At 39.5% G+C, this 23,563-nt stretch overlaps 2 protein-coding genes across 3 annotated transcripts; one reads left to right on the forward strand and one right to left on the reverse strand.

Moving 5' to 3' along the window:
• The first annotated feature begins 525 nt into the window (after nt 1-525).
• On the forward strand, nt 526-5,692 carry LOC119690999 (uncharacterized protein C14orf119). 2 transcript variants are annotated; one of them, XM_038107186.2, is made up of 3 exons: nt 526-745; nt 1,250-1,473; nt 4,108-5,692. In XM_038107186.2, the coding sequence occupies exons 2-3, from the start codon at nt 1,282-1,284 to the stop codon at nt 4,384-4,386; spliced, it is 471 nt and encodes a 156-aa protein (XP_037963114.2). In that variant the 5' UTR covers nt 526-745; nt 1,250-1,281; the 3' UTR covers nt 4,387-5,692. The 2 variants fall into 2 exon arrangements, with proteins under 2 accessions (XP_037963114.2, XP_037963113.2); XM_038107185.2 differs by lacking the exon at nt 526-745 and adding an exon at nt 818-1,059.
• LOC119691095 (transmembrane protease serine 9) lies at nt 4,553-16,982 on the reverse strand. The gene is made up of 15 exons (XM_038107634.2): nt 16,742-16,982; nt 15,367-15,509; nt 14,813-15,077; nt 14,195-14,300; nt 13,639-13,826; nt 13,210-13,311; nt 12,747-13,055; nt 10,729-10,758; nt 9,769-9,929; nt 9,210-9,360; nt 8,422-8,502; nt 7,855-8,057; nt 7,469-7,577; nt 7,009-7,189; nt 4,553-6,303 (listed from the first exon to the last, which is right to left on the reverse strand). The coding sequence occupies exons 1-15, from the start codon at nt 16,821-16,823 to the stop codon at nt 6,054-6,056; spliced, it is 2,361 nt and encodes a 786-aa protein (XP_037963562.2). The 5' UTR covers nt 16,824-16,982; the 3' UTR covers nt 4,553-6,053.
• Nucleotides 16,983-23,563: the final 6,581 nt, after the last annotated feature.

The raw sequence follows: 23,563 nt of genomic DNA on the forward strand, positions 1-23,563 counted from the left end.
CCCACCTAATTAAAACCTATGACACGTTCAAGCCCCTCCTGCCCGCTGGGCTGACGACCCTAGGCGGGTAGCCGGTAGTGGTTGGATGAGGAAGGCCGAGGACCGAGTGTTGTGGTGCTCCTTGGGAGAGGCCTATGTCCAGCAGTGGATGATTATTGGCTGATGATTTATTCTTTATATTCTATGCAGTTGACGCTGAATTAAATTTGTAAGTATAAATTATAATTTTACCTTGATTGATACTTGACTGTTCTTGTTAATCTTATTAAATACGGATAATGATTACTTACCTATCTAACAATAATATACAATCATCAGCATTTTTCATGCAACTTATCTACTACTATCTACTATTTACCTATTTCCGTATCCTACGGAAGTTATTCTAGGCTCGCACTCTATGGTACATTACTTCCGGGGGCAGATTCCGGTGGCATTTACCACGACCACAGACTAAGATCAGTGTGAAGTTAGCGGAAATTCAAATGTCACTGCCAGTGTCAACTGTCATAAAATCCAAACCACAACCAATAACCAATCATTCATCCAATCAAATTGACCAAAAAAAAGTTCCATGTTTTTGTTATTTTGTTTGTTGTGCATAAAATAATTTTGGGAATTTTCCTGTAATTTGATCAAATCAAACTCGCGAAATATAACACTACAGTACCTATAACTATCATTTTCAACTTATAAACAAGTAAGCTGATTTACGGATCAGTTTAGCGGCGTGCAGCACATAACGGTACGTAGATCGAAATGATTTGATTACGGTTCATCTCGTAATAATTGCAGAAAAATGGTAATGATTAGAAAGTTATTGCGTCTGAATGATATAACTGGAGTTGAAAGGTGAAATTATGCTATGGTGATTCACGTGACTCCGCCTGTGTTTACGTAGTGGGTGCGGTGAAAGGCATCGGCGCTGCAACGGGCCAAGTAACGTTAGTTTCACTGCAACTGTCCGACGGATAGCTCGGTTTTGTTATCGCCTACATTCTTTAACTATGAGTATGTTGGTCGAATCCGTTGTGTGTCTGAGTAGCAGTCTGCCAGAAAGTGAGTTACCTACCTTCTGATTTGTGTTGTTACCTGGAAAGAATAGTACTGAATTTCAAGTTAAAAATTACATTCAGGCATTATTTTCCCTGCATAGTTTCTAATGCATTGTTCTGATGCCATTCTATGCACCATCTCTTCACATAATCAAGGTAAATATCAGCATTCATCAATTCTCAATCCTTTGTAGGTGATCAACACCAGCACCCGGTGCCTCGGAGGATGTCGTCCCCCGGTCTGACGTCGGCAGCTCAGCTGCGGTACATCCTGCAGTGGTTCGGAGAGTTCAGTGAGCTGCAGCGGGAGGACTTCCTGCCGATCCTGGCGGCGGCGTCCCGGGACAACGCCGACCAGCTGGCCGCCATCCTGGCCAGGCTCAGCTGCAATGACAAACCCAGCTTGTTCCAGTGTCGGGTTAGTGCTCCTTTTGAGGGTTCCGTAGCCAAAATGGCAAAAACGGAACCCTTATAGTTTTGTCATGTCCGTCTGTCCGTCTGTCCGTCTGTCACAGCCGATTTACTCGGAAACTATAAGTACTACAGTGATGAAATTTGATGGGAATATGTGTTGTATGAACCGCTACAAAAATATGACACTAAATAGTAAAAAAAAGAATTGGGGGTGGGGCCCCCCATACATGTAACTGAGGGATGAAATATTTTTTTTCGATGTACATACCCGTGTGGGGTATCAATGGAAAGGTCTTTTAAAATGATATAAAGTTTTCTAAAAAACATTTTTCTTAAAGTGAACGGTTTTTGAGATATCAGCTCTCAAAGTCGTAAAAAGTATGTCCCCCCCCCTCTATTTTTATAACTACGGGGTATAAAATTCTAAAAAAAATAGAGGTGATGCATGCTAATTAACTCTTTCAACGATTTTTGGTTTGATCAAAGTATCTCTTATAGTTTTTGAGATAGGTTGATTTAACTGTAATTTGCTACGGAACCCTTTGTGCGCGAGCCCGACTCGCACTTGGCCGGTTTTTTTTTTTTGCATATGGTAGTGTTTTTCACGGTGATATATGGACCTTGGATGAAAACTTTCCTAGGTATGTTATGGAGAAACTAACATCCTCTTAAGTCACTGCACTAAAAACAGTTATAAAGGAGGCCAAGCTTGAGTGTTGTGGTGCTTCTTGAGAGAGGCTTAAATGTCAAGCAGTAAAGGATTTAGAGACTGATAGTGATGATGATGAAACTATTTCACTTTTCCACTTTTTATTTTGTTATATGTGCAGTAGGATTTATTTATTTAAACACCTTGGGTACCAGGGTACCTTGATATAAACATGTCTTGGATCTTATAAATCACTTCTGGACAACCTGCCTATTTATGCATAGCATATGTAGATACCTACACCCATGAAATTTAGCCCTTAAATGCTACTCAAATTATTTCATTGGTTTTCGTTTAAAACTAAATCCATACTTATATTATAATAATTATATACAATGGCTGAATAGGGGTTAAATCAACAACAAAGAAAAATATAGTCATCAGCTGTATGGTATAGAGATAAGGTTAGCCCTATTGTGTTCTTAATGACAGTAAACTAGGCTTGGTCAGGTGTATGACTAATACTAATTATCATCAACCAAGAATAATATGAGGAAATACATAAGATACCTACTTATTTACAAACTGCATTGCATTGAATGATCCAGGTTGTTTAATTATTGTAAAGAATTGCATTCTATTCTATAACTTATTTTACCTTTATTTACACTTGCCTTAACATTATTTTCATTATCTGGTTTTGCTAATTATATTCAATAAACCTGTTTATAAATTACATAATTCTGTCAGTTTTGAAGGCGTTATGTATTAAATTAATTGTAGATTCAATTTGCAAACCTGTTTACTTGGGTATAAGATGGGAACAGATTTAATAAAAACTTAGTGATTATAACACATAGAGTATGATTAGATTGGATGTGTTAAAGTGTAAAACAAAACACGAACCTGGATAAACATCTATCCACCTTAGGATAAGTGTTAAAGAATATAAGTGATAGATTGAATTTGATATGCAACTTCATTAAGGGTGAATTTGTCCAAACATCACGTTACACGAGAATAACTATACCGGAATAAAATTTATACGCGAGTAAATATCCAGGATAAGTACATTTGCATTCTACCAAGTTATACCATGATTAAATTGAATGAACGAGGAACGAAACTGTAATGCAACTAAAATAAAAATAGCTGCGTTTCAAAGCATGCAATAGAAATGACATGCCAACTTAGTTTGAATGGATTATAAAAGTATGAAATTGTTTATGTTTTAATATTTTATTCGCTGTTGTTATTCGGAGACTTTGCCTTTAAACGTACTTTTGTTTATGTTTTGACAGATGTGTTTATATGTCATTATGACGGTTTTCTAATCAGCTGATGTGCTGCCGCCATTACAAAATTACTCTCGGATAAGCTCGTTACACGTTCAATTTTGGCGGTATAACATTTTATTCTTGGGATAAGCTACTTATCTTGGTTTCAGGTTTGGTAGAATGCAAAATCTGCTTACTCGCGAGTAACTAGTACTTTACTCGTGAGTAAAAAGTTACTCGACGTTGGTCGAATCCGCCCTAAGTGCCAATTTCTCCATTGTCGGTTATCTAACCAACAGGGATTGATTTATAAATTAAACGTCATCTCCATATAAAATTCATGACAGATGTGTCAAAAGTTAACCACTACTCCCTGGTTATGCTCAAACCGAGAATGGAGAAATTGGCACTAAGTAGGTACATTATGGTCGTACTACACAAAACAGGTTACAAAACATAGGTACTAACCCATAGGTAAAGAGGTAGTTGTTCCAAACAACATTCATTGGTTTAAAGTTTAAAGCATAACACTATCAATGATAGATAAATGACAACCTACATAGTTAAGTAAAGTGCTGCGCCATTATACGAACATATGCAGCAACCTTGAAAGCATCACCCATCAACAGCCCAGTAACAATATAGCTCTTCTGCCTATTACATAACATGCCTACCTACTATTATCATAAACCTACTGTTATCTTAATTCCAGATCAAGCTGTTCAACGAATGGTACCCGACCTGGTCTGAGGAGGAGCAGCACCGACTCATCAAGGGAGTGGCCGAGATCGACGCCGACTTCGGACAGAAACTCGAAGAGCTCACACTGAACGGACCCCAGCTGAACGGAGACAGCAATGGCATACACTCCCCGGACATTCCTCAAGAAGAAGTAGTTGACAACAATGAGAGTCCTGATGCTGAAGAAAAGGCGGAGGAAAACATAGTGCCAGAAAGTAACATTCCGGTTGAGATTGCAGCAGCATCTTAATTCCAGGTATTTTGAGAGTCACAATTTTTTTTCAAGATGTATTTTTTTGTAGTTAGAAAGTCTGTTAAAGCCCCACTATAGTTTAAGAGATTGATAGCGGGTAAACATTTGAGGAAGTGAGGATGAATAATTGCCTAATGACAATTGGATTAAAAATAAACTAGTATACTTGAAAAACAATTTAATGACCATCTTTGTAAAAAGATGCGTCGTGTCGTGTGAAGCCGGTCTGAAACTCGTTTGTAACCACATCCTAACGCTTGTGTTACAATATAACAAAAAACTCGGATCAACCGCAAATAAAATACCTCTATCACAAAGTTTAAAACAATGAAATCACGGGGATTTTTAAAACTCAAATATTACCTACATCTTTGATAAACTTGCCAAGTATTTTACTACTAAATATTAAAAAAAACTAATGTATATTCCAAATTACTGGTGATTATTTAACATTCCATGAGAGTTTTTTTTTCTATACACTATATTGTATAATAGTTTTACTTTTATATTTACGTATTAGATAACTTTACTGGTAAGTATGCCATTGAATCTCGTACAAAACAAGCTTTTATTTATTGCGCCCTTATACATAAATAATTATTGTCAAATTAATATAATAGATTAAGTATTATATAAATACAGTGGATAGTGGAGCATAATGGTCGTCCATGTTATATTTCAAATGTGAACGATGAAATTCATAAAATACAAAACCATTGTAATCGGAAACTAAGTCATACCGAGTATACCTTCATAAATACATATCGCTCGGGTATGGCTTGAAATATTCAACTAATTTGAATTGCGTGCCAAGGTTCCAACAGTATTTTATACACATTTGTGTGGGCAGAAAGTTTATGTTGCTAGTTTTAAGTAAAATTATATTATACACTATATACTAGCTGTATACTAGCTATAAACTGTATACAGTTTACATATATAATTCGTAATTAATACGTATTGCAAGTCTCAAAGGATTGTATAATGGTCCATGGTATGGATTGATTGCGCAGCCATAATGTGAATGATGAATAGAGTAAATTACCTAAAGAAGATCAATCATAAAAGAAAGTAAGATAAGTATTGCTTTTAAAAGAACGAAGTAAGAAGGGAAAGAAAGAAAAGAAACACATTTATTTTAGTACAAAAAGAAGAATATTGTAGAAAAGATTCCTAAGGATTTGATAGAGTGATATGAAGTGCTGAAATGATAAGTGGTCATGAGGAAGTAATATTAGTATAACCTATGTAAAACTATACATATAAGAAATATTTAAAATAAATCTTTATTGATTATGCCATATTCTTGTTGTTTTTTTTATCTTTGTAATGTCAAGGATTCTTTAACTTTATAACCTAAACTATCTGTTAAAAAATTACATCTAGCTTATTATGAAATGTTAATTTTTTCATAATTTTTTTATATCTAAAATCTTACCCAAATATTTTTTTCACAGTATACATAGACATGCTTAAAATCAGCGCCATAAATAATCAGTTCTAATATTTTCTACAATTAAATGCGTCCAAGAGTAACACTTTTACTACCTCACTACCTACTAACATAAGTAGGTACATAACATAACGCAATAAAACTTTTTAAAATACGATTACAATCCAGTCCTTATCCCTTTGCCATCACATCACGCATTCAACCGCAAACTTCACGGTCGCAAATGGTCCAATATCCACGGCATATGCATCACCACATCGGTATACAGGCTGGGCCTATCACCACCGCACTCGGACGGGCCGAACGACACGATCCCGTACTGGATGTAGCGGTTGAACCCGCTGTGAGTTCCCGGCACCATCAGGGGCCCCCCGGAGTCGCGCCGGCACGAGTCCTTGCCGATCACGCCCGCGCATATAAAGGTGCTTGTGCTCGTGCGGAAACGGGTCGGCACGTTTTTTCTGGAATTTGGAGAGGTTTTGTTTTGGTTATTCGGGTCACACAGGGACACAGGTAAGTAATGTATGGACAAGTGAGGATTCTCCGATGCACAAAATGACATTCTATGGAGTTCCTCAAACGATGAGCACGTTACATCATGAAATGACCATGCGTGCCATTACATTGTTGGTACCTACAGGAGGATTTCATGACCTACCGGTGGCGATGCAGTGTCTGATATCCAATAATTATTTAGCGTCTTATTATTTAGCGTCTTTGTTGTTTTGTAAAAAAAACTAAATCAAGGGAGGCTAGAGTTACTTATCTGTTTACAATTTAATTAGGTTCTCGTTGAGAGTTGAGTATTTCCGTGATAGTAATGATATTGATAACCTTTCCAAAGTTCACTGTTGGGCTAATCCTCATTGATAACGGTGCAACCTATGACATAATTTCGATCTAATTATCTCTATGTAATAGGAGTTAGTACTTGCTTCCACGTTCCTCGCAGTCCAACATCCATAGATTCCTCATTTTTACATTCGAAACAAATCTTCCCAATCAATAAAAAAAAGCTTGCACTTGACACTTGCTTAAGTAAAACACCATATTCATCATCCCAACCCTTCACATCCCCACTGCTGGGACACGGGTCTACTACCAATCCAGTAAAGGTAAGGTTTTAAATCAAAAACCAATCACCCCAATAAAAAAAACCCACTCACGCCTCATAGAAGAGCGCACAATCATCGCGCGGATGTACCAGGATGTCAGCCTTCATGAGGACGTTGGACTCGAGCATGGTCTCGGTCTGCCCCCAGCCGGGGATGGTGGCGGTGAGGAAGTCCAGGTCGCGAGTCTGCTGCTCCAGGCTGGTGGGCAGGCAGATCGGCTTTGCGTTCTTGGCTGGAAGGCGGTGGAAGATTTCGGTTATAATTTTGGTTGTCCGTAAACATAGACAGAAATGGATTTCGGTGTTGTGACTTTCAAATATGAAGATTTTTTTTTTCGTGAATTTTTTTTCTTAAGTAACAGTATGGCCCCTTGAGTTAGGTACCCTTTTCAGAATACCATGCACGTTAGCGACGACCTGTTTAGGTACTCTGCGAATATTACCTCGTATTTTCGTATTATTTTTGTCATAGGAACTAAGATATGATGATAGCTACGTTATAAAATACTCACGTTCAAAATTCACTTTCTTCTTCAGCCTAATCAGGGCGATGTCGTGTCTCCATATTTTGCCGTCGTTGGTGTAGTTTTCATGAACTTTTATTTCTTCGTATCCGAAATCCTGTTGTATGAATGAAAAAATCGATTTGTAGTTATTAGATATTTCTAATATTCATAATAATACGCTCATCAATCATGTAAATCGCATGCATCATCATTATCAGGCAAAAACCGCTCGCCCTAGCTTTACCAATTTGCCTTCTCTAGGCCCTTCGACTGGTAGCCAATACTAGTCCAAAGCCGAGGACAATAATTTTATTGGGACGCTTATTGGTCTGTGTCCAGCCATGGCCAATCATTGGCCAATCACTCTGGTTACAAAACAAATGATACATTACCTGCACAGCCTCCGCGCACACAAGCGGCGCGTTGTCGACGCCGCCCTGGCAGTCGTAGGGCCCGGACAGGTCGTGCTCCCCGACCCTGACCCCCACCACGGCGCGGGGAAGCCCCTTCATGGTCTGCACGCAGTGGGCGGCCGTCAGCACGTAGCGGTCCGATATGACGGTGCCGCCGCACGCGAAGGCGATGTTGCCGTCTTCTGCAAGTGATTGAGAGGCGGGGTTGAGGACGAGTTAGAATTGAAATCGAGCTAGGTAATGCTATTTGTTCTTGATCAGCAGATAGATTGGTATACTCTTGACACAAGTCTACATACATTTTAATTGGTCACTGTTGGGGCTTCAGTAGGTTTTTAATGTTTGTGTAAACGGGATAGGAAAAACGAATTTACTGTATCCGTCATTACAAGCATAATTGTACCTACTCAAATTAGTTAAGGGATCTAATGGCATTTTTCTTTCACCCAGTCGAAGGTTGCTTTTGTATGTGTACAATAAAGTGTATAAATAAATAAATAAAATACAAGCATAAGATAAAGCAATGTCTCCAGTACCGCCACTTACTCATTTGTACCTGGATGAGGGCCATCCAAGGGAACTCGCCGAGCTCGCACGTCTCTCCCCCGATCGCCCTGCGCGCCCGCGCTCCAGCGAGAACAACCAATTGCAGTTGAGTACCGTTATCATCAGCACGTAAGTCCATTGCTGGGCATAGGCCGCTAGAGCTCCACAAGACTCTGCTCTTGGCCTTCCTCATGCAGTCAATACTAAGGTATCGGCTGTTTATCAAAGTCGGACAACTCGAGTTGCTGACATTGCAGTGCACTGACTTGACGACGAAAAGATTACTGATAAAGTCCACACTGTATAATGTTTGTTAAGAGGCGATTATTTATCGTCCTCCGCTTGTATCTCATAATTCAGAGATATAATATTATCGAAACACATTGAAATTGCAATTTATCTAAATGGGAATTTCTCCTAGTAAATAAATGTAATAAGGTGATAATTAAGTGTTTTCCTTCAGACCTATGAACTGTTTTGAACTGGGTTTTTCTGCAACTATATTCTCTTCATTCATCACAATTCACAATAGATAGCCTTGCGTTCAATTTTCGTTGGTCATCTGTGTGTATCGTCAGCGTTGCTTTAAGTGGAAATGGCTTACCCATTACAAGCTTTTAAGCCATAACAATACATACTATTTGCATAGCATGTCCGCTAACCCGCACTAGGCCAGCGTGGTATAGGCCTAAAACCTTCATTGGAAGGAGACCCGTGCCCCAGCAGTGGGGACGTGATGCGTTGGGACTGGTGAGGAATACAGAGTTACTAACACAAGAAGCACATACTCATCCGTATGGAGATGAGCGCCATCCACGGGAACTCGTTGATGTTGGCGCCCTGCCCGCCCTCGATGCGGTTCTTGTCGATGAAGCCGCAGTGCTGAGGCAGCAGCGCCAGGTTGCGGTGCTTGAACGTCTTCAGCATCTCGCAGCACACCTGCAACCAGGGGAAATTATAGATATATTGATACAGTACCTACGCTTTGTTTGTGCACCAAGGAATAATAACAAGATTACATTTCAACTTAATTTAGCGATCCTATCGTTTATAGCGGACTGGTCTTTACCAGACAACCTTTGGATGGATGGATATAAGAAATGTTGATGACACACACACAGAGACTTGACTTATTGTGCTATGCCCCTATATCGGGCAGAGGGCATCCACACCACAGTGGCACTCCATTAGTTTTCCGGCCACTCCATTCTCTTCATCCTAAGACCTTCCGATTTTCCCTACACTGACGCCTTGTCCCTCCCTCCCTTCCTGTTATGCGAAGGTCTGAGTAAGAAGTCTGTATTAAGAGTCTGTTATTAAGTCTGCGTCGTCAGTTGAACAGCTCACCTTAACCTGGTCATCCTGGAAGCCGCAGAAGACCCTCCTCAGCATGTTGGTCTCCGCCGCCGTGCGTCGGCTCTCGCTCTTCATCACCACCTCGTTGGCCTCGGGGCACTGCTCCACGGAGACGCAGGGGTGCGGGCAACGCACCGCCGGGATGGAAGCTCCTGGAAGAAATGGATTAGTGTAATCAGAAAATACTGCTGGATATAATCCCACGAACACCTAACCCGGTTTTACACTACTGATTTGTACGAAATCTCTGGACTATAAGTGGTTCTAAAGCAGAAGTATCATTAGTCTACTTACATTTATAATAAGGGGGAATAGATATGTACGAAGGAGCTAACATTAGGGTTGCTCATCAACTACCGACTACCTGTTTTACGTTTGTATCTGGATGGTCTCCACTCAAGAACTCTTAGTTGAGGTAGAGGAATTTTACTTTGAGGGATGTGTTTGATTTGAATAATATCTATATCTCTTAGATGATTGAAGTTATGTGGATATGTAATGTGTACTTTTTGATACAATTAGTCGCACGCTGATATTGTCTTGCAATTATAACGATACAATCAAGAACTTATTTGCATATGTAAAAAATATAATAATATGTTATAACAGGAAAATCAAAAATGTAAGGCGCATAAAATATGTACCTGCAATGAATAACTTGCTGGCCACCGACAGAGAAGCATGAAAGCACTTGGTGTCAGACCCTGACTCCTCGGAGGAGTAGCGGGAATGAACAAGAAAAAGAAGAATGAATAATTTAGTAAAAAGTCAAGACTCTCAAAGTTACATAGTTACCTATATTATTTTATAAGAACTAAACTATACAGAGGGAACCACACCTGGCACCTTCAGGATTATAGTTAGGTACTTACCACCGCGCCGTGTATAGTAAATATAATCAAAGAATACAAAAACAAACCCTCGTACTACAAAGTAAACAAAACTTCTTACCTTCGATTATCCCACAGACCTGCAGTAGAACTAAAATCACAAAGAAAATCATCGTGAAAAGTTAGCTTTTCAGCTATAAGTAACAAGGCTTATAACTTATATATTAAATAACTGAATAACAGTGTCTTTTCATTTGCCTATGGTTGAAACTTTTCGTGACTTCTACATACGTTTGTCGCGGTGGACACCGCTCAATAAAATGCCTAAGGTCAACCGACTGGGTTTACGTTGCGCCGATAACTAGTTATTTTGCACGACATATCTGGTTATATCTATACGAATTTAGCTTTTTTTTCCTTTGCTGGGATTTGAGAAGCTAGTCCCGTCACCGTCATGTCGCTTATCAGAGTCTCCTCCTTCATGATGCTGCTTGACCAACTGGAGTCACAATAAAAAAATTCAGGCTTTTAAAATTTCTGACTTGTTGATATGCACAATAGTCATTTATTATCTCTACAACATTGTGGATTTGTTGTATGATCTTCTAAACATCAGCTAGGTACCTATTACCAATCACCGTTATCAGCCAGCTATCTATCGCCCTTTGTTGGGCTATTGGACATATAGAAAGGATTCCCTTTAAATACTTTACTGCCTTCCCGCAGCCGTGACAAGTGACAAGTCGATCGATCATCTGGAAAATGGTCAGCAGCCGGCCTGCTGCTGCTACACGGGCTCGTTATCGACGTAAGTAAACGTTACTATATCGCGAATCGCCATAAATACAGCGCTGTGTAAAACGCACACGAAACGGGTTTATCAACGTCGATAACGAACCCATGTAGCGGTTGCTGTAGCCGATTCAAAAGATTTGGCCCTTTTGGTTTTCACACTTCCTGTTTCTATGTAGGTAAGTACTAAACACATATTATGAAGGGGTTTGAAGATATGAAAGGTATTGTGTAGTTTTTATCGCGATGGTATATTATATCATTCATATGTTACAAAGACCAGACGAAAGATCAAGAAAATAATTATTTGCACATTTTCCTGTTTTATCTAGGTAAAGATTAATTTAAGGAAATTCCGTTGGAACACCGGGTAGATATTATCATAAATACTCGCTAAACTGTTTCAATCCCTCTGTTTTATAAATCTTTCATTAAAGATTCATATTTCGATCGGGAAATATTAAAATAACGTGTTTGGTCGCAGGTTCCGATGTTGCAAAATGCACAAACATTGTATATTACCTACCTCTGCATAAATAAATGCGTGTGTATGTGTGTCGGAATCTGCTCTTGGGGAAATCGGGTACCTTAACCTTACAAACATTCCTAAAGCAGGTTTTCTAACTTGACCCACAGGCCAGCAATAAAAAGGCGTTTAAGTATTCAGGATCATCATAAAATAAAGAAGCCTCGAGTGACGTATCAACTACACCTAATATACTGCTAGAGATAGAGGTTCTTCTTCACTCTCGCTACTCCGAGGAGTTTGGGGCTGACTCCAGGCCCTTCCATCCTTCTTTGTCGGTGCCCAGCAAGTTGAGCTATGGCCGCGACTTCCCTTTCTCTTGGGCCTCGTTGACTATGATAGAGGTTTCTGGAAGATTATTAGGTACTTATTTGATCATCTTTTTACTGGCGTGTCGATGAAAAACACTGGAGTTGAACAAGAGTTCATCATTGTGGTTACATAATCAGTCAGAGCCATGGAAGTAATAAGTACCTACGTCAGAGCAGTTGTCAATCGCTCACTGCCCAGGGTGATCCTAGGTATATGTGTTCATTATACAGTTGATACCTACGCCTACGGATTCATTATTCTATACTAGGCTCATTTCGTGGACTCCTAATGCTGCTTAAATACTAATAAATTAAAGTAAAGGTATCATCACAACAGTTTTATTTGTTAATCGAACATAGAAAAACTGCTTTAAATATGGCATATTTTTATTTTCATAAGCACTGAGGTCTATAATGTTGGAGTCAAAAACAAAACACTATCGCTTCCCACATTACAGCTCGCAGCGGTACACAATGGACTTAAGATCTAAATGGCTTGTCAGTCTGATCAGGGTTGCATCCTGGAGAGGATCCAGTCGACGTAGGCGCCGACGCGCGTGTAGACGCCGGGCCAGCCGGGCGTGCCGCAGGGCGAGGGCCCGTAGGACACGATGCCGGCCACCAGCCAGTTCTCGGCCGAGGGGGTCCAGCCCATGAGGGCGCCGCCGGAGTCACCCCGGCAGGAGTCCTGGCCCGACTCGCCGCCGGCGCACAGCTGCGTGGGGCCGATGAGCCGGTCGGCCCGCTTGTAGACTCGCGAGCACTCCGCTCGTGTGACTACCGGCACGCGCACTTTCAGCTTCACGTCGGACTCCGAGCCTGCAGAACATATTTAGGGGTGAGTCATTTATCATTAAAATGTATCCTTTCCTTCACCTGTTTTTTTTTTTACGTGGATTGCTTTTGCTATCACAACTAAATAGGGACAAATACTTAAGTACCTAATGATACAAGTATTATAAATATTAATTACGTGATTCTGTTTTTCCCCAACCAGCTACCTCCATTGTGTAGCCGTTGAAGTCACTGCGCTGCAGGGTGGGGCTCAGTGGGAGACAAATCGGTTTAACAAAATCTGAAATCAAACGAAAAAAATAGATTTAATTTTCTATTTCATTGATATAAATACATTTATTTCCATGATTGGATTCTCTGGATGAAATCTCTTAGCAGATGAGAGCGTCGAGAAACTATCCCTCTCGCTCATTCACCAGAAAAGGGTACATTATGAGACAGCCTGAGCAGTGCGAGGTCATTATGCGGGTGCGGGTCGCGACGCGCTGGGGCTATAGCCCTCGTGGATGCGTTTGATGAGCTACCTAAGATTACTTGTTGCAGAATATCGCACGCTCAATGTCTCAGCAGAGGGGGAACACAATTTATTGCTCTCTCGCTCACTCACCAGAGAAGGGCACATTGTCAGACAGCCTCAGCAGTGCAATATCATTGTGCTGGTGCGGGTCGCTGGGGTTATAGCCCTCGTGGGCGATGATCTGCTCGATAGGCACGTCCACAGGTTGCTTGTTGCAGTCTCCCTGAATGCAGTCGATCACGCTCGACGTGTTGTACTCGCCGAGGCGGACCTGCGATCTGGTGGAGGGATGGAAGGGTTGATTCGATTTTGTTTTTTGAAAGGTTGGATTTGGAGTCACGTGACTACGTGAAAGAAGATTTATTCATCAATACTATCATCGAATTCGGGGAGGAGATTCCCTCTGTCTGTAACTAAATAGTAATGCAGTAAATAATATGATTCTCTCGAAAGCGTTACAGGCCGTAATCATGTACTGCTTGATGGGGAAATCCACAAATAGGTAGGTATCTGTCTTCGGCATTTATTATTCAGCCTCTATATTACGAGCTAATTGTCCAGGTTCGATGATCCAGAGATTTCTAGATTGATTAGGGTTTATTGACATGATCATTTGCCGACTGGCTGTATATTATATGTAACTTACAGCCGCCAGTTCGGTGGCAGGTCAGACCCCTTGACGCAGTGGGCAGCAGTCAGCACGTATCTTTGCGAGATCAGCACACCCCCGCAGTAGAAGCCGGAGCCGCGAGCTGAAACAGAGTTTAGTTTTTGTTTTAAATGATTTTCATCTCTGGCGCTCCTTTGGAGATGCATAAGGAAACACAAAATAATATCTATCAGGGGAATCCCCTGTATTGTTGGCTGGTTTCGATAACAAGAAAACGCCTCTTTCACCTCTGTTTTTACGACAGACGATTTACATTCTGGCTTGGTATAAGTAGGTACTTTTCATATTGAAATTATTTAATTGGACACAGTACTATAGGTACATGAGGAAATAATAACGAATGACTCATTAGCAATTACTAATGATAGGACTCATCATTAGTAATTAATACATTTCTTTGCTCGGGCGATGAATGACTTGGTTAGCCATAATTATAATTTTAGCGGGAATTATGTAGGTATACTAACCTTAATTATTATCTAAGTTAAGTACACACTATGTGTACTTAATTACTTACGGATATTATCTTTAGATCCCATGTTAACAAACCCCCGCCTCTAGCTTTAAATAGCAAGATCATAAAAACCGCCTTACGTTTGTCATATCGCAGCAGCGCCATCCAAGGGTGCTCATCGATCTCAGCCGTCTTGCCTCCGACAATCCTATCGTTGTTCTGTATCCCGCACACCCGGGTGCTGGGCAGCAGCGAGGTGGGGTCCGCCGCGCCCTGCCCGCTGGGCTCCGGGTAGGACGAGCTGGGCGAGAAGGGCGCGTTCTGGGCGAAACCACCGCCCGCGCCCTCGCTGCCGCTGATGCGAGAGTCTGCCCCGCTGATTAAGTATTCTGGCGGACAGCAGACCTGGAATGTATGGTTTGGGTATTTAGAAGATTGTTGTGTTTTTTTGGGTGGAAGTCGTTCAGAGTGACCACGAACAAAAGTTGTTAAGTATGACCAGATAAGTCTTTTAGCTTACTATTATACCTTATTGCATATATGTTCCGTCAGTCAACGCCTGGCCTAAGTTAGAAATACCCGAAATGATAGATAAATAGAAAATTGACCCCCATTCGGTCTTCCTATTGTTATTCGATGAATTCGTATCATTGAGTAGGTTCACCGAATCCACGTTGTTCTATGGCTTACATACCTTAGGGCTGTTGTAGTTCTCGAAGCCGCAGTGCAGCCGGCGCAGCAGGGTGGTCAGCTGCGGGGAGTTGCCCTGCTGCAGCTGCCGGTACAGCTCGCTGCACGACGCCAGAGGGAGGCACTGCACGCCGCCCTTGCATTGTTCTGGACAGAGGATTGTGGGGTTCAAGGTGGATATTAAACGCATCTCAGATCACATCGGTGGTGGATAGGAATCGTCGTCTCAGTACATAGGGAGTTTAGGGTGGCTATCAATATGATATGTGCTATGCAGCGTTGCTATAAGTGTCCGCCTTTCACATATTACCTACTGGTGGAAACGGATTCCTTTCACATCATCGCAGGCTAGCTGCCTAGTACACCTCCACCCTTTAAAGGTGTGAGGAAGTCATCATACCAGCAATTATTCTCAACTATGTTTTAGGAGTTCACGCTTTCCCGTCACCGTGTTTTTCAGAGCCAGTAGCACAGAATAATAACTAGTAAGTACCAGCCAGTAGTATTTAGACAGTAGCTTATTTTAATCTAAATGAAAAGTAGGTGAATATTTTATTACTTCTAGCGTAGCGTAGCTAGGACTTATGGGATGAGAAACTGAGCCCTCAGAATTTACCAACAAAGTTACATGAAACTTGGCACTTGACAAGTAACGCCGATAAAAAAGATGAACATGCCATTACATTAAAAATGGATCGTCCTTAATTGATGATACATAATTGATAACAACCATATTCTGTAAATAGTGGTCTAAGCGGCCCGCACCAACGGCTTGTCGGGGAAAACCAGTGCTTAGCTAAGTGCTGGGATGGGGGAAAATAATCTACGTCACGGCTGCCTTTGGCTGCTACGAAGCGTCTGCTAATTATAGCATCATAGCATTTAATGATGCGATTATTACCTACCATGTTTTTGTAAACAAAAAGCTAGGTCTTAATCATTTCTTTTGATTTCGTTTTAGATTACTTATAAGTATATTTAATAAGTGTTGGCACATAATTATTTTTGTCAGTAGGTACTTAATGCTTTCGTTTAATTTGTACCAATTTGGTATGACTTCTTAATGATCCATTAATTAAATACCACCTGACCAGCGTTAAACTTGATATAGAACATAATTACTATATCGTAGCTAGGTAAGTCAGCTATTTAGTTAGTATATGCGTCTAGATCATGTAGAAAACTTAGTCAAATGACTTTTTATATATTTTGCCAGGTGTGAGTAAGACCCTATTTGCAATTTTTCTCACTATTATCCTTGTGTAGCTGCTTTATGAAATCCGCTATCCGATGATATACTGATATCATGTTAATAAATAACATAACAAAAAATATAAACATTTTCCTCGTATCCTCAATAATAATAATAAAGGACTCACGGCTGTGCACAGATTGTGTAGATAATATGGCACTGAAGAGTATGACTAGAAGAGCTTTAACACTGTCAAGTGTCCGGTTCATGGCTGTAGCTGTGGCATACACTCACTCACTTAGTATAAACAATATAAAGAGTATAGCAAAACGAGTTATTATAATAATGTGAACTCGGCGACTGCCGGAGAACGACTGATCACAGACGAGTCAAGTCGTCCCGACCACTAAAGGTTATCAAACTACTTAATAATTACGCACAAAACATATATTTGGTAAAATCATAGAGTACACAACAGGTTTTGTGTGGCCAATGGACTTGGACTTGAATGTTTACAAGTGGCCGCTAATTGTTGCATGTTTCAAAAGTATACGCTTGCATTGATTACTGGACCACACTTTATAGTGCCTAGCAAATTTCTTAACAACCTCTTAGCGTAGGGTCATCTCATCGCATCATGTGCATAATGTTATAATAATATATTGTTTATACCTATTTTATACCTACCTATTTACACGTAGTATAATATAAACGACCGAACAGCCCCGCACAAAGTCAAGCCGGAAAAACCCTCATGTCCCCGGTTTTGACTAAATTTATAATAAATTAAAGAAAATATTAGGCACAACACAACTAATAACAAATGCTCTCTATAGCCACAAGTATTTTTATTTTCAGATAGGAATTATACAGGGTGTCCCAAAAGTCAACGTCATCCCTTAAAGGGCCGATAGGTCAGCTCATGAGAGGCCAGAATATTACAATATGACCTTAGTAAAAACTCGATAATTTTCGAGATATTGACACTTTTATAAATTTGCTGAAAATCGACACTTTGGATCAGTTTTTTGGGTGCCGCCGGTACAAAAAGTTAGAATTTGTTTGGTGTTGCATCATCCTGTATAGCCCTGCTATTGATCGCAGTCAAAAAAAATATCGAGTAATGCTGTATGTTTAAAAAAAACACGGTTTTCAAAGTCATAAAAGGTAATCGTATTTTTTTATAAACAACTTTGACTCAACATTCTGTAAAAAAAATATACCACGCAAACCTGGCACCTTATTTGAAAAGATTGCTCATTTAATGCAGTTTCCAAAATGGTATGAAACGTTGCTATTGTTTCAATTAATTTTTCGAGAAAGATACTCAAAATGCGTTTTTTTATTAACTGTGACAACGTTGTCTCTTTTCCCACTCCCGGCCACACCACCTATTTTACTTTTACTCATTCCAACATGACTTACCCTTAATAAATTCAGTCAGATAAATGGACGTAGTTACGCAGAAAGGACTCAACCCACACAAACCTAGTTCTGAGATATAGACGTTTAAAGTTCTAATCGGTATTCTTCAGCAATGAAAAGCCTCTTATATGTGGAAATTATCTTAAATTATGCATATTTATTGTTATTTTACTATTGCAAATCATGGTGTAGGTATAACGAATATTTATTGAGTTATTAATGAAAATGTGCACTTGGATCCTTTCTCCTAAATTGCTTTTTCTATGCAAGCAGGGAAATTCAACGTTTCGCAGAAAGGATCCAACCAAATATTTATTTTTATAAAATATTTTTTTAAATAACAATATGGTTTTTAAAAGTAAAATATTTATATTGTAGACACAAGACATTACTTTTTTACACAAAATAAAAATTATATATCAAAAGTAAACCTATTATTAAATAATTTATATTGAAATGTAATCGGAAACAACATTTTACATCTATATAAAAATCTAACCGGAACTGTATTCCCAAGCGCAAAACTCTGGATCAACTTAACCGATTTTGATATTTTTTTTACAAAATAGAAGCCTACGTTTTTAGTGAGTATCTACGACCCGTTTGTATCCCATAATTTTCAGGATAAAGCATTTTGACGGAAAGCAAACCTCATAGAAAAAAGTTGGGCATGAATAAAATTCTAACCGGAAATGTGTTCCCAAGAGCAAAACTCTGGATCAACTTAACCGATTTTGATATATTTTTTTACGAAATGGAAGCCCACTTTTTTAGTAAGTGTCTACGACCCGTATTTATCCCATAATTTTCAGGATAAAGCAATATGAACATAAGCAAACCACAAAGCATAAAGTTGGACATAAATAAAATTCTCTTTTACTCTAATTTCACTTCATCATCCTCGGTATATTGCAACTATCCTCCTTTTTATGCCTCCGTAGGATATCCGTCGTTCCCTGTGCTTACCATACGATCGCTGAAAAGTGGGATTTCAGCGATCGTATGGTCCGTATCACTTCGACTTTACTTTGCGGTTGGATATTAAAATGTATGTCAAGATGCAGAATAATTATAAATCTCATAATCATTAACCATCATCACGACCCGTCACATCTAAACTGCCGGGGCATGGGTCTCCTTCCAATGAAGGAAGGGATTAGGCCTAGTCCACTACTCTGTCCCAGTGTGGGTTAGTGGACCCCAACACAAGCAAGCTTGTGATGACAGAGTTGACGGGCAACCAGACTGTCAGATGTTTTCAAGCCGCCCGAAGGTCTCTGAGTAGGCTTAACGACTGCTATCGATTTTATTATAATCATAATGATTACGATTACGCTTCTTGACATACATCAAGATCTGGATATACAAGATGCTCCTGGTTTATTGAATCTGCATCCAAATCCTCAGATGCAGACTGGTTTAGATCTTTAAAAACTTCGGCAATGTGGTCATACCATCTTACAAGTCGGTCTTCCATAGTAACAAGGAGATATCCTGGGGTTTGTTGCAAAGTTTATTTGATTCTTTCTATAGATCCTTCATGGCAGCCGCTGTTTGTTTTCTCCAAGATATAGAATCAGACTAACAGCGTTGGTCCTTTTTTAAATTACGTTTGATATTTTGTTCACAAAGAAAATACTCGTACGCAACTGGTGCTTCTTTAGAATGGTAGTCTAGTTCGATGTTAAGTCTTCCTTGGAGAGTTGATCATATGCCATGTTCCTTTAGACATCCATTCTTTCTTTAAGTGTTCCTTGTGCCTTATTATTTCTTCGCAATTTTCATAAAACATGTCTTTAATGCCAGTGCAGTTATCTTTGATTGAGGCGCGTCGCCCACACTTAGTAGGTTGATGGTATTTGTTGTGCGTCTGGATACTAAGTTATCTTCTGACTTCTGGGTCCTGCAGCTTATTTACAGCGACATCTTTGGCAGATCTTGTGGCCTGCTTCTGAGCTCCCACTATCGTCAAGCAGATTTTTCCAACGACTAAGTGGTGATCACTCTTGACTTTAGCAACCCTTCTTAAGTATTTCTAACATCTAGAAGTGAATGTCTTCATTTTCGAATAATCAAAATGTGGTCGATTTGGTTCGCGGTCTGACAGTCGTGTGAGAACCAAGTCACCTTGTGACATTCCTTTGGAGTTACCACCACCGAAAATTAGCCATTAACAATCCTTAGGCATCGTCGCTCGCTTATCAAATCGGGCATAACTTGTATGAATCTGATAGATGTTTGAGAGTCGAGCGACGCTGCTTATGCATTGTTAATTGCTAATGTGACTTGCCCACACTAACATACGGTGCCGATACATAGACGATGACCAACGAAACTGTGCACCGAATCAGAGTTCCACAAAGAGCTATAGAGCGAGCCATGTTAAATATTTCGCTTAGACGTATTCACAACGTGGTTATCCGTCAAAAGAGGAAATTGTTCAACGACGGTATGCGGGTCGCCGAACTGAAATGGGAGTGACAGGATACTTGGCTCGTGGGGGGACGTAAGGTGGAAAAATGCGGGGACAGAATAGTGGCCAAGAGACGGAACAAAAACAGTTTGAATCCTTTCTGCCAAATAAAATTTGAACTGTTTTATTAAAAACTTATATTCTATGAAACAACTCAGACAGTTTGAGTCCTTTCTGCTAAATACAAATTGACTTCTTTCAATCAATAATTATTTCGCTAAAACGACTCAAGACAGTTTGAGTCCTTTCTGCTAAATACAAATTGTCTTTTTTCAATGAATAAGTATTTCTCTAAAACGACTCAGACGGGTTGAGTCCTTTCTGCTAAAAACAAATTGTCTTTTTTTAATGAATACGTATTTCTCTAAAACGACTCAGAGCGCTTGAGTCTTTTATGAAAAACTAAATTTTTCATGGTTTCATAGGAAATGCGTTTCTGTAAAAGTACTCAAACAGTTTGAGTCCTTTATGTGAAACAAAAAAATGTGTGTTTCATACAATGTGGGTTGGTCCCCCACATCAAAAAAGTATGTTGTAGTTGGTTTTTTACTGTGTTTGTTTTCTTGACAGGTAGACCCTACATTAAATAGCATGTTCTAGTATATAACTCAATTTTGACGAAGTTGTGGATTGAGGCCTTTCTGCGTAACTACGTCCAAAATTCCTTCAAACAATTTTACATCGAGGTCGTTTTGTACTAAAATAGGAATAACTTTTTTGTTAATTGAAACAATAGCAACGTTTTATACCATTTTGGAAACTGCATTAAATGAGCAATCTTTTCAAATAAGGTGCCAGGTTTGCGTGGTATATTTTTTTACAGAATGTTGAGTCAAAGTTGTTTATAAAAAAATACGATTACCTTTTATGACTTTGAAAACCGTGTTTTTTTTAAACATACAGCATTACTCGATATTTTTTTTGACTGCGATCAATAGCAGGGCTATACAGGGTGATTCAACACCAAACAAATTCTGACAAAATGGATTTTTGTACCGGCGGCCCGCAAAAAACTGATCCAAGGTGTCGATTTTCAGCAAATTTATAAAAGTGTCAATATCTCGAAAATTATCGTGTTTTTACTAAGGTCATATTGTGATATTCTGGCCTCTCATGAGCTGACCTATCAGCCCTTTAAGGGATGACGTTGACTTTTGGGACACCCTGTATAAATAGCAACCATTTTTTATCATCGAAACTGTACTTCAGGACAAGGATGAGTTACTGTGCATGTTGTACTAGGTAGTCTCTCAGATTCTGGAGTCTGGACCCAAGATGTTCTTTTTACCCGACTGCCGAAGGAGGAGGCTAATGTATTTTGATGGTGTCTTCGAATTCTTCAAAATTAACTAGTTATCTTTGCTCTTCTTTGGCAATTGACATATGATGACATATCGACGGCAACTAAATGCAAGTGCACTTTTCAATAAAAGCAGTAAAGTGCACTTTATTGCCATCGTGGCTAAAGCTTTCGCCAGTAAGCTACGTATTGGTCTAACTATCAATGGGTCCTCGTGATCAGTGGTTATAGCTGTTGTAGCTCACTCCATTTCACTCTTCTTGTACTCTAATCTTTATAAATCTACTTCAATCTCCATTCCAAAGAGCACGTGACCCTGCAGTTGAATGATAAATCCACCCCAGAAGAAAGCAAAGGTGAGAGCGAAAGACGGCGTCGGATGAGGTCTAAAATGTGAGAGTTAGGTTTCAGTGATTAGTTCCATCGTCTGCCGTAGCGCTAGTGCTGCAATCGTTCCCTTTTGCACCAAAGTGTAGGGCGGAATTTATACTGAAAAATTCATGTAACACTCCAGATGTGACCTACCCCATAGATGGTTGTGATTTTACGCTCAAGAGCTCGTCTGTAGAGTCGCGTACCGAAGAGTACAATCTTTGAGTGCATAAGAATATAAGCCGCTGGTGAATTAAAACCAGTTTTTTGAGGAAACTTGAATCTAGATAGGTGCCTACGTAGGTAAATATTTATTTATTAGATTTTATGTCAACCAAGTACCTGCAATAAATCGTATCCATATAAATTATTATGTAATTATAAAAAAAAATGAAACTACTGCTTTTCCCGTTTGTTTTAAATACTTAATGTTTGTTCATTTTTAAACCCTCTGCTGTGCCTATATCTGTACCCGTATCATGAAAATTCGATCTAACGAATAGAATCGAATTCGAGTGCGACTATTGTCAACTTGACAGCACTTTCGAACACTTTTTACCTTTCGAATGAGTTTCGAAAAGAATGACCACAGAGTACATGATATTATTCTGACAATGACCTATGGAATGATAGCTGTCAAACTTTCGCAAATCTGTACACCGCAATACACCGCCATTTTGTTGTTGACAGGTTGACAGCACTTTCGAATAGACTATCGAATAGAATGTGCTGCGTTTTTTCCGGATCGCCCTACTGGTGGTACCTATGCTAATCGATAACTCGTCCATCTAACGGTTTTTAGCCTGTGTCCAGATGTCCAGAAGGTACCCCTACTCTTGAACGGCAATGTATTGCGTCTCCCTTGCGTGCCAAAAATTAAAACAATAAGAAAAATACTTCAAACTGGGGTACTCACTGGTTATTGCTAACCCTATTGCTGGAAAATTAAAAGACTTAGATAATGTTGTAAGTGTTATTAATTTTATTGGTCTCATTGTCTTTAACGTCGTCTGGTTGCGTGTTTTTCGATGTCGTAAAACAGTTTAATTCCAAGTGCAAAGAACACCATGCTCTTTATCAGATGATACGTGAACGGGTCTTCTGCGGTTTTCTGTACTCGATCTTTGACTATGCTGTAGGCTTCCCCCATTTTCTTTTTCACTTCTTCCATGAAGTCCATAACTGCAGATAATTGACATTTTTATTAGTGGTCTATAAGTGGTCCATTTATATTCGGTTGTTTGTTTATTTTTCTGTTTAAAAAATCCTTAGAACGTATTCTAAGCTTAGAACCTACTTATTATTGCTTATCTTATAGGGAACTGGCAACAGATAGACACTGCTGTCTCGGGTATGGTAGGTACCGGAAAGAACATTAAGTACCTATATAGATTTATTAGCTTATATCAATATTCTTCAGAAACTTGGTCAAAGTTTCT

Source organism: Plutella xylostella, chromosome 25 (assembly GCF_932276165.1).
Source record: "Plutella xylostella chromosome 25, ilPluXylo3.1, whole genome shotgun sequence".
Lineage (NCBI taxonomy): Eukaryota > Metazoa > Arthropoda > Insecta > Lepidoptera > Plutellidae > Plutella > Plutella xylostella.

Coding starts and splice junctions, on each gene's coding strand:
- LOC119690999 (XM_038107185.2), top strand. CDS start 1,008: ATGAGTATGTTGGTCGAATCCGTTGTGTGTCTGAGTAGCAGTCTGCCA. Junction 1,060..1,249: donor GAGTAGCAGTCTGCCAGAAA/GTGAGTTACCTA, acceptor AATCCTTTGTAG/GTGATCAACACCAGCACCCG. Junction 1,474..4,107: donor CCAGCTTGTTCCAGTGTCGG/GTTAGTGCTCCT, acceptor TCTTAATTCCAG/ATCAAGCTGTTCAACGAATG.
- LOC119691095 (XM_038107634.2), bottom strand. CDS start 16,823: ATGAACCGGACACTTGACAGTGTTAAAGCTCTTCTAGTCATACTCTTC. Junction 9,930..10,728: donor GGTCTGTGGGATAATCGAAG/GTAAGAAGTTTT, acceptor CATTTCTTCCAG/GAGCTTCCATCCCGGCGGTG. Junction 8,058..8,421: donor CCTCATCCAGGTACAAATGA/GTAAGTGGCGGT, acceptor AATCACTTGCAG/AAGACGGCAACATCGCCTTC.